Source organism: Symphodus melops (assembly GCF_947650265.1).
Source record: "Symphodus melops genome assembly, chromosome: 11".
Classification (NCBI taxonomy): Eukaryota; Metazoa; Chordata; class Actinopteri; order Labriformes; family Labridae; genus Symphodus; species Symphodus melops.
Genome location: NC_136701.1, coordinates 23,069,297 through 23,090,353, shown reverse-complemented (window position 1 = coordinate 23,090,353; position 21,057 = coordinate 23,069,297). Strand labels below are relative to the sequence as shown.

Here is a 21,057-nt window from a genome sequence, read left to right as displayed (position 1 = left end):
AAATTCAAATGAACCAATCACAGGATGTGTGATAAAAAGTCTGTGGCCCCTGAAACGTTGCTTTCTTGTTCTTTTCTTTGAGAATCCTCTTCTGACATTTTCCTGGTAAATCATGCTCTCATATTGCATAAAAAGATGGGAATTTGGCTATCATTTATTTGTCCGAGATTTCCGAAATGTCATCAAATGCCAAAAAACCAATGATGAGAGCGAAGTAAGCAGTTGTTGAAATGCAAAGCCTCAAAGCCTGAGCTGCCTTGGACTTTCAAATCCTGTTTATTCCATCCTGTCTGTGAACTGCTTGAGCATTTATTTATGGAGAATAATCTGTGGAAGAAAATAACTCGCATTTGCTCTTTAGCCTGGCAGTGGAATTATAAATGTGATGAGTGCTTGCATGTGTTGAGATAAGAAGCAGCCCAGATAACCCCTCTTAACCTTTATGTTTCCTCTGAAGTTGTTTTGAATTGCTCAAAAAAATAATTGAATTGCATGAAAAAAAGACAAAAATCTGAAAGTTTGGTCATTCTCTTTTTGGAGTGTAACGGGGCATCTGTGGCTCAGAGTCAGCCGTCTCTCAACCGGATGGTCGTGGTTCAATTCCCAGACAAGACACTTAACCCTCAAGTTGCTCCCACAGCTTCAGCGGGGGAGCGTACAAAATTGTATGAATGGGTCATTTTCTTCAGATGGTGACTTTACACAGCAGCCTCTTTCATCAGTGTGTGAATGTGTAGATGTGACCTGCGGTGAAAAAGAGCTTTGAGTAGTCAGAAGACTAGAAAAGCACTTCAAAAGGTCAAGTCCAGGTAGAAGGATTCTTTAAGAAACGCATGTTTTGGGTATTGATTTCTTTCACGTCTTCTTTGCTGATTGACCGTTTATACAATCTGTATCCCAGTGAATGTCAAGGGAAAAAAAATACAAAGAAATGCAAATAAATAATCAGGTTGGCCTAAAATATTAAGACTTAAATGAGAATCATTGAACATGTTTGTTGTTGTTGTATCTGTATTTCATACTTTTCAGACTCAGGAGCTCACATATTCTAACCTTCAGACATCAGAACAGGCTTTTTTTGTTCTGGTATATTTTCACCTTTGGCTAAGAAATCTTGAACAAGATGTTCATGATGTCAAGGTCCTGCATTCACTTAATTTTTCCATTGCTTATTTTAAATCATCACATTTTCAGGCACCTCCACTGCAGATTCCAGCAGGGATTTTTTCTCTAAAACATTAAGTTGAACTGTGTAGGCTGTCATGACAAACAGCAGAGTTATTACCTGCAGGTTCAAGGTTTTTTGGGGTATTTTTTTTTTCATCAGGGAAATATGTCAGCATCCATTAGATGGATTGGGTTGAACATTTGCAGATGGTGAATCACATGAAACTTTGAAACATCCCTGATATATTACTAATTCATAAGCGCTAACATGACTTTCTCTCTGCGCATCACGAGGTATAATACAAATACTTCAGAGTATAACCTTCTAACTGAGAAGAATTACATCTCTGTAAAAATGTTTATTGGTTTATTAAATAAGTTTACATTTCTCTGTGCTACATGTTGGAGACAGCAGGTTGAGTGTCATTAAATGTGTTACAGGTATTTGTGTTTGATCAGAAATGTTGATCTTGATGCTACAAGTGTGCTACAAAAGAGCCCAAGCTTTCTTTTTTTGTTTTTTGAGGTGCAATGTTACAAAAAATGTTTGCATTAAAGGTTTACTTCAGTGTTTTAAGATTGAATGAAGAGTTGTAAGCCACTGATGAAAATGAGATTTTCTTTGTGAATCTTTGGTATGGTTGTGAATGTGTGTGAAAAAGAGCACCTCGGGTGTGTCGGTCATGATGGTTTTCGAGAGTAAATATCGAGTCTTTGTCGTCAAAGGGCAGTTGGAGGGTTTTATTGTTGGATTACATTTTTCCTCTGAATTCCCTGAGAGTAAGCGACACACTTGAGGTCTTGGCAGCTGAAACCTGAAGCATTGTAATGAAAGCTCAGCCGCATTCCTCATCATGTCTCTCCCTCTCTCTCTCTCTCTCTAACTCTTCCTCCCTCTCTCCGCCCCTCCATGTTAAACCCCTCTCCTTCTAACTCCTCATCTCCTCCCGTCTTTCTCGCCTGCTGTGCTTGTGTCTCCCTCTCTTTCTGTCTTCTCTCTCTGCAGATGCAGTGGGTGGGGGCTCGGGCCTGGGCACCGGGGCCATCGTGGGCATCCTCATTGTTGTCTTCTTCCTGCTGCTGGTGGGCGTGGACGTCACCTGCTACTTCCTCAACAAGTGCGGACTCCTCATGTGCATCGCTGTGAACTTCTGTGGGAAGGCCGGGCCGGGCGCTAAGAGCAAGGACATCGAGGAGGGGAAGGCTGCGTTCACGTAAGTGAACATCATCCCTTCCAGTTCACAACACGCTACTTTGAATGTGTTTTTTAAGCCACGCTGATCAATAATTGTGTACTGACAACTATTGATTCGACTCCCTGAATGCACACCGTTAGCATGTTTTGCAGCCCTGTCACTGTCACAGCAAAATGTTTCCTCTTCTCAGAGGTCACCACTGTGGGCCATGTTAACCCAAACACAACAATAGAACAAGACTTCAGCTCAGACAATGATCGCCATCTTAAATTAACTGAGTACTTATGGACCTTAAACCAAACCGAAACGTGACCACTGTCTGAGCAATAAAAAGAAACATAAAAGCTTTGGGCTCCTCCTTTAGGAGGAGATCATATAAAGCATTTTAAAAACTAAAATATCTTCAGTTTGTCTTCTGTTCTCCTTCAGTTAACCATTGTACTTCTACAAACCGCATCCCTGAGTGGGCGGGGCCGACCCTGATCCACAACATGGTGGCAGGGTTAATAATAAAAGCATATCTAAGACATGCTTGAGCCTCTGAGGACAACGTGAAAAAACTGCAGTACAGTCAGAGTGAACACAGCGCTCACAACAACAAGCCCAGGGGAAGTTTGACTTCACTCTTTTTGTTCATTTGTAGAGTCAATACTGGAGGACACATTTCTGATGGATATATTTAATATTTGCTATATTAATGTTTAAAATGTTGCATACTTTTAATACTCCAGTTTTTAGGTTAAAGTTTTGCTAGAGGAACCAGAAAAGGGACGGTAACACAATTTGAGGCAAAGCGAAGGATGATGGATTTATTTGACTCAATGCATCTTCCACAGTACACCGTGTAATGCCACATGTAGGGCTCCCAATGGCGTATTTTCAGGGACTCACGATGTTAAATGTTAAAAGATTATGCTTATAGTAACAGTCCAAACTGCAAGTATCACCAACTCTCTGTTCCCATGATCTCTAGAGAGCTTTTTACTGTCTGTCAGCTCACTTTTTGAAGTCGTGGGAAAAAAAGAAAAAAAATCCTAAACCCTCCGAACGCCGCCTGTCCTGCATTTATAACGCACAAAGTAAGAGACGCGCTTGTGTTTTAGATGACCAAAGCTATACCTGTCCTAAATAAAACTATTACAACTCACTGTGAGTATTTGACATTAAAATATTCCGATCTGTTTGTTTACCTTGTTAACGTCCAATCGTATCAAAATTCAGTTATTGAATGGAAGCCTTTGTTTGATCAAAAATTCTGTTCCATAATATTGGACTGTCTTTGATTGTACCTGTGCTGAACATCACATCACAACACAGCACAACAAATAAATATTTCAAATAAGCAGCTCAGATGAATCAGACATAATGAAGCATGCAGAGTTTATATTTGGCCCCGTCAGACAAACGCTTTAAAGCTCAGCGCCACAGATCAGTGTGATGACAACAGACAAGCCCCCGGGGACGCAGCGACGCTCGCAGGCTGCAGGTGGAGGACGATCAAATATTTGAATTATAATGAGTGTGTGTTTGATAGCTTAAAAAGACTATGCCGATGTTTTTTCATCTTGTTTCCCATTCACAACAGATTTAGTTTTTCAAAGACATTGATTTTCAGAATGATGAAGAAAATAGATTTTTACTGTGACGTGATTGCTGGGGTAGATTTCTGTTACAAAGGTAGATTATGGTAATGTATAATCAGGCCACCTCAATCTACCTGTGTGACCAAACACAGCACAGAAGGAAGCTCCTTTATCATCTGCCATTGTTAAGCAGCAACTTTTAGTTTAGTGTGCGAGCTTCCTAACAGTCTGCTGCCCTCCGACAATAGGAAAGATGAGTCTAAGGAGCCCATTGTTGAGGTGAGAACGGAGGAAGAAAACACCCCTAACCAAACAGGGGGTCCCACTGAGCCCAACGAGACCACACCTTTGACAGAACCTGAGTGAGTACAGAACTGAACCGCTGTCCTGGTCCAGGGAGCGTCCTACATTGAGCTGATGTTTCTGTTTTCAAACGAGGGATTTAGAGCTGAGATGATTAAAGACGAGGTATTATGCTGTTCCATTTTTATAGAAATATATAAATAGTTACTTCGATGGGCAACATTTTAAATCACAAGTTCTGTGTTATCAGTCTTAAGAGCTCAGACAGCAGGCTTGGCCTGTTGCACGTGCTACGGTTAAGTTTTGGTTTCACGTCATTTAGCGTTTAATCCTTCGTGAGTTTGTAGCGTAAGTTTTGCCATTGTTCGGCGTCACCATGGAGATGTGAGGAGCATCTTAACTATGAGAGAGTTATTCCCAAACTGATCAAAAAGTTGCCACAGAATTGACATGAGAAAAAGTGGGCTTTAAGGGAGGGGGGCCTTAAAGAGACAGTACATCAAATCCCCTGTTTCAGTCAAAACTGAACTTTTCTAAAACAGCTGGGAGAGAAAATTAAGGATTTAAAAAAAAGCAATATTACTCAAGAAGAAGAGTAAAAATGTGAAACTTGTCATGAGTATGTACTTGCAATGGGGTCTCCATAATGTTATCACAGAACTAAACCCCCTCCTCTTCCTGGGTCTCCATTATTTTAAACACACTAGCATCCTGATCCTGACACCTGTGTACTCTTTCTATAGTTAATTGTTTTTTTGTTTTTCCCTTCACAAATATTTTGTTGCTAACATTGATAACATTGATTGTGTAGGTTTTTCTTTTTTCACTGCAGCACAGTAGCACTCACTCTGCCTTGTTTATTCCCTGACCTGCACTCCCCATCTTCCCCTGTATTCTCTCTGTCCCTCACTTTTCTGTTTGCTCTATGCTTCCTCCCCTGTCTCCTCCTCCTCCTCCTCCTCCTCCTCCCTTGTTTGTCCCACTCCTCCCCACCACACAGGCCTGCTGCTGCAGACACCACCACCACAGTGGTAAACTTGCTCCCCTCCACTGCCACTAACTCAGTCGCTGAGAGCTTTAGCACGGCGCAGAGCAGTCCCGTTAGCGAGAGCACCACGCTAACCACCAGCGCCTCCAGCCCAACCAAAGCTGCCCCTGCCAAGTCCTCCCCTCAAAACAGCCCTGCTGCCCAATCCAAAGCTAAAACCCAACCTGATGTTGGGCCCCTGGTTGACCTGAGTGATACCCCTAAAGTCGCCCCCTCGTCCGACCCTACACCCCCTGTCTCAGAACCAGTCAGCCAGCCCGAGCCAATCAAAGCCCCCAGCAGCGCCCAGACACAGGACTTACAAGTAGACGGCCCAGCCAAGGATGCACCCAATGCCCCGTGCACAGACTCGACCACACCGGCCCAAACTGAGTATGAACACTGCGATACCTCAACATGTCACATCTGCTCTGCTAGCATCCCAATGACCACAAGTGTGCCAGTTTGAAAGGAAAAGCTTTCATCCCAACACAAGTTTTGTCATTTGTTAGCAATCTGTTTTACAATCCCAGGTTCAAAGACAAGTGAGTAACATTCATTACTTTTTAAAAATATTCTTAAAGTCATAGTTGATTTTATAAAAGTTTCATTGCCATGAGTGGAAGTTCAGGAAATTGTTAAGGACAAATAGTGCCGCTAAAAGATAGAAGAACTTCTCGACCTTGCGTTCTCTTCACACACAAACTGAAGCACTTACTCACTCACAGAAAAACTAAGGGCTTGATCAAAAAGCTTTCTCATCATCATTTAATGGTGAAGGGGCTCGATTGTTCAGATAAAAAGCCAAGTTTGAAAGATTTAAGGAGAGTAGCGTCTCTTAGACTTTCATCAGTATTTCTAAGCCCTCCTGTAGTTCGGCGTACCGGCTTTTGCCCGATAAATATTTCAGCTGTGGGCTTGGCAACCACTTTCAATAAATATATTATGTTCATATTGTAGGAAAAAGAGAGAGAGAGACATACAGCGGTGTGTCCACCAACAACAGCATCTTTCTCCACAAATGAAACAGAGCCAGAAACTGGCAGCTGTGATCATAGCTAGATTTTACAACCTGTGTGAGAAGCATTTGAATTAGCATTTTTCAGTAAACCCTTAAAGTAAACACCAAGAATACAAGGATAATTATATATATTTAAATAACAAAAAGAAAAAGGACATTTCATTTAGTTAAATAAAAATCTATTCCCAACCTCGGGTGTTTTCCAGAAAGGCCTCGGGTGTGTAATCATTGTAGGATAAAGGGTGGAGTTTCCCTTTTAGGATTCAGGTAGATGGCATTTTGAATACATTGGGATGCTACCGGTGCATCGCTGTCTTCATTCAATCACCATCTGCACCTCAACCCTCCACCCGTACGTCTGCTTACTTCACAGAGTCCTCTGTCCTCCAACCATACAGCTGGTTTTGGTTTCATCCAAACGATTTGCATGAAATTCACTTGCTTGCTTTTCTTGCAGGAATACTTCCAAGAGTTCAGCTGTCACACTACCTCCAGTTATCATAGCACTAGACACTCTAGATCCAGAAATACGTATGTATACAGTATGTGATGAAAAACGCTGATAGGAACATTGAAAGAAATTCAATGTTTGAACACCTCGCTTGTTACCATCATCCAATAAGTAAGCCTACAGTTCCACTAGGTGTATTACTTTAAATATAATCTATCAATAAAAAGTGATCCCACTGCTTCATGCTTGATCCTGAAACATTTTTAAATGAGTTTTAAAAAAGGTAATCTTTTGAAGTAAGTTGAGTAAGAAACAACTTTCAAATGAATTCCTGTCAAAGACCAACATACACCTGAGAAGTGTTTGTGTGAAACAGGATTTAACCATCCCACTTATTTTCCCTTCCAGACTTTAATTTAAGGGAAATAGCCTTTTAGGTTATTTAATGAAGCGAGACTTTGTTGTAGTTAATTTTGAAGCCGTTTTCACATCCAGTATGCACTCCTGAAAAAAATCGAGATCATTTCAAGAGGACGGCTGTAAGCACCTACTGTGACAGCGGTAGACTATCCTCGTCAGTCAGGAGGGGCGCCGGGGTGCAGTGGGATCCCCGGAGGTGAGGTGGGATAAAACATACACGTAAAACGTCCCCACCGTCCTTTGCTCCAGGTGAATCCTCAAAATAATGTCATGCTTCGTTCTCACATCAGCTCACTCGGACATGCTGGGATAAAATACAAATAGAGCGGGTCTCCGAGTGGCAAATGTTTTTTTAAATCATACGCCTCTTCATAGACTGCTGTTTTTGACTTCTACCGTTTAAAAGGACAATAGTTTGTTCTATGACATGTTTAAGAGATTGACAAAAGATGCATTTTCTCGTATATGTATGAACATATAAAATATACAGATCACAGAGTTTGTCTTAACTGGTGTCAGTGAGGAAATATAAAGCTTTAAAAGTAACTCCACACTCGAACATGTTCTTCCTATTTAAGAGCAAAGAGATCATTTGGTGTCTCTGTCAGTTATGCAGGGAATGAATGGGCTTGTTCAACTTAATGAAATACTTTCTACAGAGTGACCTTCAGCAGCACCACTTCTTTCTTCTGTCCACTTGAATTTGATCAGAGATTTTTTTTTAAAAACATCGCATGCAGACATCTGCTCTCTGTTCAGAAACCTTTTTTTTATTTTATTTTTTTTAGCTTTTGCTATGACGGGTATCATTTGGCGTTTTCTCTACAAAGTTTTCAGACGATCTTGAGTCATGTGAGGCAGAAGATGACGTTCCTCTGTCTCTCCCTCCTTCATAACGCTCAGATGTCCAGCAGCAGATGTCAGACATGAAGAATGGAGTACTTAAAGCAGAGCTTTCTCTTGTCAGCTCAGCATCCCCTTGATCTAACCAAACCTGTCATTGAAGGGATTTCTCTTCATATCTCTATGACAGGAGAGAAGCACAGGCCTCCCTGTGATCTAAGTGGTGATCCTTCTCCTGCATCCAAACATTAGCTGCCCTGTCAGACTTCCTGCGGGTTTATTGGATTTCTGAGTACCATACTTGTTCTCAGGACCGATTATTCTCTGTTGAGGAGAGAAGTTTTTTTTGTTTTGTTTTTTAAAGAAATTCCAGCATAGACTGTATAAAGAATGGACACTGGACAGCACAAAAAAAAACTGGAGAGAAATGAAGCCAAAAGATTTTGAGCTCCCCCTGCTGACTGCGGTATATAGGCTGTCGTGTAGTATAGGGCTTAAACCATGCATCCTCCATGATGGAACATGGGGAAATCTTTCAAATTAGAATAAACTTGAAATATGCTATTGTCAAACACGGATTCTGTCATCAAAGTTACTTCTTATCATGCATCATGAAAATGTGCACCTTTCAACACTATATCTATTAATATTTGTTTATGTGCAACATTCAGGGCAACTTCACATAGTCGCCCCAAGCACTTCAAAAAATGGGTAAAAAAGGGAAAAAGAAGAATAATTTTGGGATGCAATGAATATTGTCACCTCTAGGGGGTACTAGTTGACATCAGGCCTATTTTTGACAGTAGCTCATTATTATTCGTATCATCAGCTTCTCGAGGTTCTCATGATGACCTCGAATATACATACGCTAAATCCGGGCTGTTCCGTTTTAAGGCTGTTCGTATTTATGGATCCATTATGTGGGGCAGTTCCTGCTCTAACTTTGTGAGGTCCACTGAGAGCATGTATATGTGTCAGCAGGAAGAAAAATGATTAATTAAAACTAAAGTTTGTATTTGAGAACTGACTCTAAAGATGGAAAAACGAGTTGACACCACAGTGAGGTGCGAGCAGAAGCAGCACTGTACTGCTAATACATTACAAGAAAGTTACAAACGCAAAACACCAGAAAATGTTCGACTTAACCCAAGAACAGCTTTAAAGTCTCCTTCCATTGTGTCTTGGCTCGGTCCAGACGGCGTGTAATCTTCTTGTGTATTGTAGTTTGTGTTGTAGGTTATGCCTCAGTCTCTCATTCCTTCATTCATTGTGCGTACTGTACCGGCCCTGTCTCATTCCACATCAGCATTCATTGTTCACTGAAAATAGCTGTGACATCCATGTGCTCTTATTTGATGTCTGGCTAGGATAGTGAGCTTGATCCCATTATGTGTGAAACGCATTCAGTTCCAGGAGGGAAAACAAATTCCCTCAAAGCATCTTGCATGTTTTTCCCCCCATTTCTTTCTCCCTTATTTCTTTGAAAAATGACACAAAAGGCAGCTCAGAGGAGACAGTTTAGCCGTGAGAGACAGACTTAGTGATTCGCTGTTAACTGAATCTCCTTTTTTTTTTCTTTGTCTATTCCTTTGCTGCTGCGTTTGTCCCCATAGCGGAAAGACTGTGAAGGACGATAAGACCAAAGGCGAGACGGAGGTGAAGAACGCCACGGCCGAGGTGAAGACGGTCCCCAACGAGGCTCCCCAGACGAACGGCAACGAAAGTAAAGCGTAATCTCCTCGCCAAAACAGCGCGACGAAGAGGGTGGTTGGGTGAGGGAGGGTGGTTGGGTGTGGGGTTTTAGGGTTCACAAAGGAGGGGGGGTCACAGTCACTGAAACCTCAAAGCAATGTCACACGCCACCCCATTGCATCAGAAAAACAACAGAAAAAGCTTAAAAAAAGAAAAAGAAATCATGGGTCTCTTTCTGCAGCGTCTTCTGACCAATGAAAAGCCCTTGTGCACATGCCTTAGTTCCTTTTACGCCCGTTTTTTTATGTTTATGTCACACAAGAAACATATTTCCACAAATACTACAGTACACCCTCTCTCTTGTATGCTATATTAAATTGATAAACTGTTAAATACGGAGCAGATCTATACTATTTTTCTCTAGATAACCTCGGTTGGACGTTAGCTTTACTTCACAGATTACTGCCCTCATGATTCACACACGTCAAGCTGGTACATTACCAATACTACTATTACACATGCAGTACGGTCACCATCGTGGTAATGGATTATGGGTCGTTATTTCTTTTGTCGATATTATGTTGTGTTTAAATAATGTGCAGATGGTACTGCCTATTTAGCTTTTTTTTTAATGTGTTGTTTCCAGATCTTAGAGATTAGAACATTAGCATGCCTGTCTTTGCAAAGTTACTGTATTTCTGTACATGTTGCTGTCATTTGGTTCCTCTTAAGATGTGTTTTTTTTTTTTTTTTTTTTTTCTTTCTCATCATTGTTATCTCATTACAGTTCTGGTTCAGAAGTCATTCATCTTAAGTTATGAGAAACGGAAAGAGACGTTAAAGAAGGACTTACCATGCCATTCACATTCAACCCTGTCTTACTAGAAATGCATTTATACAGTATTCAAGGATTGGTAAATGCTTTCCTCCAGTGCTTTGCGAAAGAAACGAAAGGATCATATTTCGAGAGGTGTCTCTTTATGCCTTCATTTCAGAGATAGGACATAGAGTCAGTAACCGAAAAGAGAGGGGGGGGGGGGGAGCGTGAAGAACAACATGCAGTAAGTTAGCCACAGGTCACATTTGAACCTGGGCTGCCAGCTCTCGAGATCTAAGCTTCTGTATGTTGGACGCGCGCACTAACCGCTAGACAACTGGCACCCCCAGGAAGCGTCATATTGGATTACAAATAAGTGTCATCTTCAGATGGTTTCCACAGTTTTGACCCATAAGGGTTTTGTAGGGATGTAATCATGATGCATGCAAAGTCTGTCAGTAGTTTGTTTACGTCATCTACAATAAGTAAGTAAAGACATACTTTGTGCTGAACCCGATCTTTTCTGAAGCTTTAACTGAGTGCTTTGGGTTGCACAAACAATACTTATTAAAATCATAACCATTTTTTATGTGCCAGGAGAAACAATGAGACACCATGACAGGTTTTATTTTTATTATTATTATTCAACACTTTCATTATAAATATTAACTTATTATGCTCACAAGACATGGATCATGGTATATATACTGCTTAAAAGGAGCTGTTTATAAATGTTATTTTTACAAGACAGGGTTGCATTTGGTTTAAGGAAATTGAATATAAAATTAAAAAGCTGTGTTTTAGTAACATTTCTTCATCCTTCAATGTCAACAAAAAGTCAAATGCATCCTTGATTTTTCTAGAATTTGTGCACTCGTGTTTAGAGAGGTGACCCCTGTAATGGGACACAGCTTATGTCAAAGTTGTTAATATTGTCATTTTGTTTTCTTTTGGTCAAGGTTCGAATATATCCTCTCTTTCTCACTCACTTACACCTCACGTTTTCCGGAGGTTTCCGTTAAGCTTTCGGGTCCATTCCTTTGCCTGACAGGTTTGTTCTTAACAGTCACCTAAAAGGCATCGTGCGTTCTGTCGAAACACTTTCAGTCAGCAGGTTCAGACTGAGAAGTAGACATTCGGACATGTTGGGCATCTTCATGATACAACATCTTCTCTCGCAATTGGTCAGAGAGCATCAAATTTAGTTTAACTCCTTAGAGTTAACCAATTCTTCCAAATCTTTTTCCCTTCTTCATGGCCACTGTAGCCGTCTGTGTGCCGTCACTGCCTATAACCGAGAGATTGATGGCTCAGCTTGCCGAAATTGCCACAAGCTTTTGTCACCTCTGCTTCTACCATCTTTCAGTAATGTGTTTAGTTTTTTTGTCTGCAGTGTGCGTGACATGGATTGTAGGTTTAGTAACAAGTGTCGGTTAGTCTGAATAGTTTATCACTACAGTCTTAGTAAAAAGGTAAACTTACTGGATATATGGAGAAAGTCTGGAAAATGTTTAAATAAGTCACATATGTAACTTTATCTGTAACGCCTGGCAAGATATTCAAAACATTAAAAAAAAAAAAAAAAAAAAAACAGGCTGTAAGATTTGCTAGGTTAAACAATATGAAGCCATAAAGATGTTGTTGTTGTCTTTAACTGCACCAGTCTAATGGACTTCACTAATTTCTTTGAACAGTTCAACCCACTGGTTGGCCACCATATATCTCAGAAGTCTGGGTACTTGATAATTATCTGTTTCTTCTCAATACATTTGTCCATTGTGCATGTTCATTACCAACCAAGACTAGCATTATGCTAAGCACAACTGAACACCAAGTGCTGGGCAGCTGACCTAATTTCAGGTGAAGCAAAGTCATCGTTTTTCATGCAGACATAAAATCCAACAACCTAACAGTCTGGATTTATTTATCGAAATTACAAAAATGGGATTTGATCAATTGTATTGCATTTTCATAAATCCAATCAGGTTTACTCCACACTTCATTGGGCTCGTCTTTGGCCTGTGCTTTATCCATCAACCAAGATCCCCAAAATGTGGCTACATATTGGCTAAGTTATGTCTGCTAATCATTGCTTCTTATGTTAAGCTAGTTAGCCAGCACAGACACTGCCAAAACACTGAAAGCTAATTTTCCGAACATCATCAGTTTGTTAAGTCACAAGCATAATACAGTTCACTGTTTTTATCAGTTAGCTTAAACCCGTCCTCACTCTGTAAGCACATGCTAATGTTATATACAATAATAAGCACACTAGCATCAGCACACTTTGACCTAATAACTTTGACCAGCCGCAGACTGTCTCAGTCCAGGATGTATCAGTTACAATCCAGCTAGTACAAAAACTGTCAACTCCACCAATCTGCTCCAAGAAAGGTTTGTTAATGATGTCATGTCAATTCATACTCATGGTCCATATAATTCAGAGTTTAGTTGTCATCAATAGTTTATGGTTATTAAACATACAACATGCTAATATTTACAGTAGCATGCACACTGGACAGAAATACAGAGGAAGAAACTTTTTCAAATATTCGTTGAAAGTTTTTATAGGTAACCAACATAGAAGCCTTTTTGTGCTATGATGTATAAATCTCAAATTTGGCCTAAATTCAGACTCTCATGTGGAGTCTGCATAAATGATTGTACACTCCCCCCCCTGCCCTTTTTTTTATTTTCATAAAAATGAAAGGAGACATTTGGAAATAAGTCTTTCTTGTTTTAAATGTTCTTGTTATGGGTAGAAATTCAATGAAGGGATTTTAAAATGCTCAATGTCAAGCCATAGTGCCCTGCTGTGGATACAAAAGGTAAAATCAAACACAAGTTTGACCATTTTTAATGTACAGTGTTCCTCTTTCTCTACTTAGACTGCAAAGCTAGTACACTGTGAATGTGTGAACCCATTGTGTCCTCTTTGTCATAGAGTTGAGCAGATAGTTTTCTTGTGAAAAGTTGTAGCTGATAGTTTGTGATAGAATCCCCGACGCCAACGTACAGAAGTCTGACAGCAGCAAACTGGAAACGACACAGTGCCTTTGAAGAAGAAAATGGTGGCATGCATTCCATTCCTCTCAGTGTCTGTCCATTAAACAGTTTCACATCTACATCTTCTTGCTGATTTGCTTTTTCATTTCCTACATTTCACATGTCTAAGTTATGCAATGTTTGATTCATCTAGTGCCGTATATTCAGGACGTGTTCTGGTTTGTATGACGAGTGTTACACACTGTCCTTGTTAAGGGATCATTCGGCTTTATCTTATTTTGGTCGGAGTAGCCCAAAAGTCTGCCGTGTGAAAGACGTTGTGCTCAACAAGTTACTAAAGCAGCTCCACAGTCAAAGGTGTTGTGCCGATTATCAGCTCAATTGTGATTGGATTTTTAGCTGTTCTGCCATTCTAGTATTTAAGAGTGATGTTACTTTTTGTGCAACTGTTCTACAAGAGGAGGAAATCAAAGTAAAAGTGCATTATTTTTTTCTTGTCTTGCACCCAGTAAGATGACAGTCCGCTGCTTTGTGTGTGACTCAGCAGACCATCGTAGACAAAGACACAGGTCACCGTGCCGTTATACTCTCATGGATTGTCTCTTGCCCAATCAAATTACTTGTATGGCACTGAATATTATTTAACGGTATAATATGCAACTTTAAATCTGGTCTCACCAGCTCCCCTCTTCCCCTACTCCTCCATCAAAATTCAACAAGCATCAACGAGAGTCATATTTAAAGGGAAACAAAAACCAAAACATTTCAGGTGCACTTCATTAAAGTTTGGACAACCTGTGTGATCAGACCCTGAGACGGACAGTTTAACTTGGTGAGTACAATGTAAGCGTAAAAAAAAAAATAGAAATGCAAATCTACGATCCTCATAAACCAGAATTATCCTTTAAACTTTTGGACATGCTGACACTTTCACTCAATAACATCTCATCACATCAAGCGTCACACAAAACCACTCTCTGCTCAGGTCCCATGTTCTCGATAAAATATTTCAAAGTGTTGGATTAGTCAAAGCAAGCATGCAAAATATGTTAGAAAGGACATTATCACTTTTTATTTTGATATGGGAAACAAGTAATGAAAGCTTCATGTATTGTGTTGATGTTTTTCAAGTGTTGTGTATCTTGTCCTGTTTCCCAAACTTTTAACTTGTGCTTCAAAAGAAGAAAAAAAAACAGTTTTTGCTTCACAAAGCTCTGAAGTGTAATTCAAAATGCGGAGGGGAATCAAAAGCAAATGTTGCTGTTTCTGCTGAAATACAGTGTGAAAATATACAACAACAAAAAAACATCGACGTGATCTTTTTGTTTTGTCCAAAAACAAACTTGACAATGTCAGCAATAATGCACATTGTGGTTAGGAGAGTTTTGCATGTCAACTTTTTCTGTCCATCTGGATTTCCTTGTGTGGAGGACATTGGGTGAGAAAGCCTTCCTTATTCTGATACCTCAAATATGCAGGAATGACACAGTCGTACATTTTTTTTCTCTGTGAATCAGCCTCTTGACGCCGCCAGAATACAGATTTTGAAATCTGTCTAGGAGTTTGTGAGAAGCAGACAAAGCAACATAACATTTTAAAGGTTTGGAAAAGAAATACATTTAACCCATGCTGAGGTTCGTTGTTTCACTGTAAACACAGCAGAAATACTAAAAGCTTTCAGATTCTAAAAAACGTCTGACCATGGTCACTAATCCAGCACTTCTCTCTCTGTGAAGAACAGATCTCAGCGCAGGTCAGATGTTAGTCTAAAACTCCTCTCTCTGGATAAATACTCCAACCAAGAGAAAAGGAGAAAAGTTCCTTTTGAGTTTGGAACCGTTAGAAAATCAATAAAGGTTAAAAAAAAAAAAAAAAAAAGTTATCTTTTACTTTATAGAAAGTACAGATCTAATATTACAAATGAGTATGTGAAAAATATTCTATCACAGCAGGAATAAGAAGTAAGTCTTTTAAAAGAGAATACATAACTTGTTTTTAAATGTTTCAGAATGCAGAAGATTTGGTTTGGTTTAAAGCAGGAGTATAGATGTGGCATCGGTGAATAATCCTTTCAGCGTACACTACAATGATTAAAACCATTTTCATTTGAGGAAATAATAACTACAAACTTTCTTTATCGTTTATTATTTCTTTATCGTTTAAAGGTGGAATTCATGCTGAACATGTAAAGTCTTTATAAATATTTAAGTGTTAAACCTTCAAAGGTAAAATAATTGACAGACTTTGCTGGGATTTAAACAATGAAAATGAGGTTAAACACATTTTTACAATATGTTCTTTTAAATGTATTTATATACTTTTAAATGTCAAACAGTTACAGAATTAATGAGATAAATGCTTTTATAAAATATTCTAGTTCAGCCAGACTTTAAAACATGTTCAAGTTTCTTGTGTTGGTCACTGTGTCTTAAAAACCTTGAAGTTTAATTCAACACAAACTGTTTTCCCTTTGTGGTTATAATGAAACCGTTTTTGAGTGATTTTTTTTTTCTCTCTGTCTCATCAATTTTCTTGGAGAGAAAACAGAAACGGACAGAAAACTCCTGCCTTTGTTTACTTCCTGTTTATCCACGTATCGTGCAGTTCTGCATAATGACCACTAGAGGGCAGAGTGTCCTTAAATTACAGAGCGAGAGGGAGAATGAAAACTCAATCACAGGACTCAAATACACAAAACCTTCTACATAGTACCACCGTCTTTCTTTAAATACTTTTAACCTGTAATGACTTTATTCCAGAACTGTTTAACTACAAATAAATAATATCGTCTAGAGGATGTTCTTTTATGCATTATCTCCCTTCATAACAAATACCAGAGTAATAATAAACCAGTAACACAGAAGAGGGTCCTCACTAAAATACAAAAGACCGTCAAACTAATGACCGTCTGTAATGTGAGCTTCGGAGAGACGTGATCTGCGTTCCTGTCCTGTAGTTCCTGTTCTCTCCAAAAGGTGGCAGACTAACTCAATCTAACAGAAACATCCACATGGTGTGCAAAAAAAGGAAAAGGAAGGGGATTAAAAATGTTTGTTGAATTAGGGCTATGACTGAATGCAGATTAAGGTTAAAACATTCTCTTTTTACAGGCACATGTCACAAAGCTGTTATATTCATGTATAGATGAACACTGAAGGATTTCTCCCTCTCAGTTACTGAAGAAATAAATGCACATTCCCACGAGCTTTCACACAGCACCAGACTTCTTCATGTCTGGATGTTTCCCTTCTGGGAATAAATCTGTAAATATTATCTCTTATGCGGGCACTAATTTCAGACTGTTTAGGTGGTTTTGCATTTATTTGTCTGGGTGTTGTTGGGTTTTGTTTTTGTTTTTTAGCATTTTTGTACGTTTACGCCATTTACAGATGTCAGCCTCACCCAGCTGCAGGCTTGGACATTTCCTTAATTATCTTTTTATCTGTGTTTTTATATTCTTGTGGGACACATGCAAACTTAATTTAACTGGTCATAATGTCGTACGGACCTCCTCGCTACACTTTCAAACACCAACCATGTTTTCAAATGTAGCCTATTATACCTCAAAAAGCATATTAGGACAATAAGGGGGGATAGGGAACAAGATAAACAAAGCCTTCTTACTCCATTAATGAATAAGTAGATAAAAAAAGAAATCTACATTAAATAAGTAAAGAACGGACAAAAAAAATCCCCCCAGTTGTAAAATTTCATTACATTTCAAAGAGAAAAAGAATTTTGTACTTTTTATTAGATATCTAGGAAAATCTAACTTTGAAAGGTTTTGATGTTAAACATAAGCAGCTCATGCTGATTGTCAGAAATAAACAATGACATCTTGTCTTAAACATGTTCATCAAGAATTAAACCTACTGGATGGATACTTTCTCAGCAGCAGAGCTCCTCATGTCTGGATTTTTATGCAGAAAAAAAAAAACTTCTGTAAATGTAACTTTGTTGTACTGAACTCGTTATGGAATTGTTTTAAAGCCGTGATGTGGGAACTTCTAATTTAAGTAAAAAACATTTTTCAGAAAAAGCCTCAACAAGAACAATGAAAGTGAGCAAATGAACATGCACAGATCCTAAAGAGTCACAGTCCTATTCAGACCTCGTTTTTATATAAACCAGCATGAACAAGAAGGCCTAAAAGTAATGTCAATGATCAGGTATCTTTTATACTAGAACTCTGCAGAGCATCTCTCATTCCTCTGCTGCAGACTTTATTCACTGCTCCACAACTAACACCAACTTTTTTGTGCACACAGCTTAGGGTGCTTTCAGAGGAGCGCGTCCCCTCCCCCACACTGTAACAATAGTGCACAGTGGTCCTCTACGACCGGGTCTGATCTTAAACCCAGATAGAAGCTGAGTTACCTGTTTGAACACATTTACTTTTCCACTCACCCACACACACACACACACACACACACACACACACACACACACACACACACACACACACACACACACACGGCCCAGGGTGCACCTTTTTGTTAGGCTGTTTGGTACACATCTCACCTCGCTCCTTTTTTAGAGGGTCCATTAGTCAATGTGTGGAAATGAGTTAATTAGTAAAGTGCTTGTGTCCATTTCTGCGGCTTGTCGTTGAGCTTTTGTCGTTATCAAAGGTGCCACATGCAGCTTGTTTCAGCATTAATTCACAGTAGAGAAAAGAAAAATGCAATTAATTTGTCAGTGTCTGAATGGACATATTGGTTTGCAGAATCAGATGCAAATAGTAGGACAAGACACCTGTCAATCAAGCTTAAATAATCCCAGATATGTCAATTATTTAACAGACAGCACAATGAAGCCAAGAGATCTGGTAGCATGAAAGTAAAGCCCCATGCAGCAGGAAACAACAAGTCAGTCAACTTTGATTATATAACGTAGAGACTTGAAGATCCTCTGTGGTAAATGTGCAACAAAAAAAAAGGCAGATGGCAGAGTGGTTTATTGGTTCATGTGACAACTTCCCCATTTCTTTAGCTGTTGCAACACTTCCTCAGTGACTTCCCCATGAGCTGATATTTGTGTTGAGGAACTTCCTGAGACCCTCTGAGTGCCGAGAGAGTGAAGCAACAGGCGCGCAGATACCAACGCTGCATCTTGTTCTGAAACATCACATCAGACACGTTGAGACAAAGAACTGGACGTGTCAGCAATCACTTTAAGACTTCTCTATGAAATGATCTCATGTGTGATTATTGGTTGCACACATGTCTTAAAGCCCCTGTGAGGAGTTTTTAGATGGTTATGAACAGACTAGAACTCGTGCTGATGCCTCTTAATAATTTAAGAGAGAAAATAAGACCATCAATACTGATAGTTGTTTCTAGATAGTAATTTTTTCATGGCTGTTTTAATGGCACTTTACTCCCTGTACTGTAGACACAACCGGTCTGATCTCTGTGCACGTTATAAACTGTGTCATGATGAGTCCTGTTCTCCAGCATGTTCTGCTCTGCTTTTTGTGCATGCACTGAATTTGTTTAACCCCATGTAGCACAACTAGAACAGTCATTATACTATAAGAGCCCAACCGATTAACGGCCAGCCGATACTATCCGCCGATATGAGCTCATCCACTGACTATTGAAATCAGCCAATTCTATCTCAAATATACGACGATGTTAATAAATTTATTCACCGCTCAATTAGCATTTCATTTCAGTTTTGTTGTATTACAGCAGATCTCTTTCTGGCTGTCCTCAGCAGTGTGCTTTTAGTTTGAAAGAAAGCCTCATCACCCTCCAGAGTGAAGCAGTGATGCACGAGTGACCATCTTGTTTCTGTTATATATCTCTCCCACAAGCATTTGAGCGATTTATTGATTGTTTGTTTTTGTTTTTTTGTAATTTGAACTTAGAAGTAAAAATTGGACAAACCAAATGCATTGATTGAGTGTTTTAGCACATGTGCTAATTCGCAACACTTGTCCACAGGCGACTTTTGAAAGGGTAGAACAATTGAAATAGAAATAAAAGGACAAAAACAAAACAACCTAAAAAAACGTCTTAAAATCAGATGATGCTGTTTATTTCCAATTACACAAAATAAACTGATAATCCCTCCCCATCTGAGGAGCTGCAGTCCTGTGTTTTAGAAAGAGATTTCAGCACTAAAAGGCTCTGTGTACTTACAGCAGAAGAATAAGCAGCCTGATCATATTCGACAGTGTTGATAATATTTGGAGGCAAACAGCTGAATCATTTTCCACTGTAAAAGCCTCCAGACTGGTGTAAACAGTCGAACGTATTCAGGCAGGCTGGCGGCACGCTGCTAATCAAGGTCAGCTTTGTTGAGAGGATCAGAGAGCAGCCTGAATTTACCTGAGACTGAGCTGCAGCTTGTTTAGAAAAACACACAGGCGCTTGTTTGCACAGCAGTCTCACTCGCACCCTATGATTCTATTTTTCACATTATTATTTCTATTATTTGAATATCAGCTATTTTCCTGCAGAGCCACGTTTCCAGGCTGCTCCTATCTTGTCCTTTTTTTCTGCTTTTTGCTCGAGCACGGAGCCAGCCAGCCATGCATTCCTATCCAGAACACTCTGCTTCATCCCTGCTTCCCAACCTTTAAATCACATCAGTGTTACATCATAGCGCACACACACAACAACACACACTCACTTCCTGCTGTGGCGAGCATGCCAAAATACTTTTTTTCCTTACACAATCTTTTTTACTGCGCTTCTTCTCCTTTTGTCTAAACTCTTCTTTGGTTGCAAAGAATTAATATATATATATATATATTAATTCTTTTTTATTAATGTTCTTAGAAGAAAAAGAAGAAGAAGTTTTTGTACAAACCAAAATAACTAGGACTAGAGAAGGAGGTTCGTACGACATTATGCCAGTTTAGTTAAGTGTGCCTGTTTCACACAGACTGTAAATATTAATGGATGAAGCCTGAGTGACATCAGCCGTCTGTTCCTGCATGAAGCTCCGGAGGCTCATTGGAAGCAGCCGCCATGTCGGAAATCCTGTTTCAATCTAACGCCAGGCTGAGAGCTGGAGCTGAGGCGGGTTTTAAGCCTCTTGACGAACCGTTACATAGCATCCACCTGTCAATCATGTCAGCTACACGCCAAACTATGATTAACAGGTATCGTTTCAAAAATCAAAAGAGAGCTGTTTGTTTTTGGGGGTTTTTAAAATCTCCCCTGTATAGCTTGCATCAGTGATGACAACAACTAACAGACCTATTTCCTTTTTTTTTCTACCAAGCTGTCAACATGTGAATTTCTGCTGTTAAAAAAAACCCAGCTTTTTTTGGCTGTTGTGTGTCCAGTATGTGACTTCTGGTGTTCCTGCAGCCAGCCTCCAGCGGACCCTCGATGAATTAAAGCATTTTGCACTTCATCGGCTTCATTTTTCAATACCGAAGATGTCCACTTGGCTTCATACAAGAATAATGATGAAGAAAATATAAAAGCTTTGAGGTGGGTGAGCATGAAATATGTAAATGGATTCAAGATTTAAAAAAAAAAAAAAGTAAAAATAAAAAAAAACAGCACCCAGA

The 21,057-nt window shown here is 39.5% G+C and overlaps 1 protein-coding gene across 3 annotated transcripts in view; it reads left to right on the top strand.

The window, feature by feature from the left end:
* Positions 1 to 13,645, top strand: part of ncam1a (neural cell adhesion molecule 1a) — a 261,066-nt gene extending 247,421 nt beyond the window's left edge. Inside the window, exons 16-19 of one of the 3 annotated variants that reach the window (XM_079356703.1) lie at positions 2,174 to 2,381; positions 4,195 to 4,308; positions 5,250 to 5,669; positions 9,625 to 13,645. In XM_079356703.1, coding sequence (XP_079212829.1) covers positions 2,174 to 2,381; positions 4,195 to 4,308; positions 5,250 to 5,669; positions 9,625 to 9,745 — 863 coding nt within the window. In that variant the 3' untranslated portion in view covers positions 9,746 to 13,645. The remainder of the gene's footprint in view (positions 1 to 2,173; positions 2,382 to 4,194; positions 4,309 to 5,249; positions 5,670 to 9,624) is intronic. The other 2 variants (XM_079356704.1, XM_079356705.1) reach the window with 2 other exon arrangements.
* The last annotated feature ends 7,412 nt before the right edge of the window (positions 13,646 to 21,057 follow it).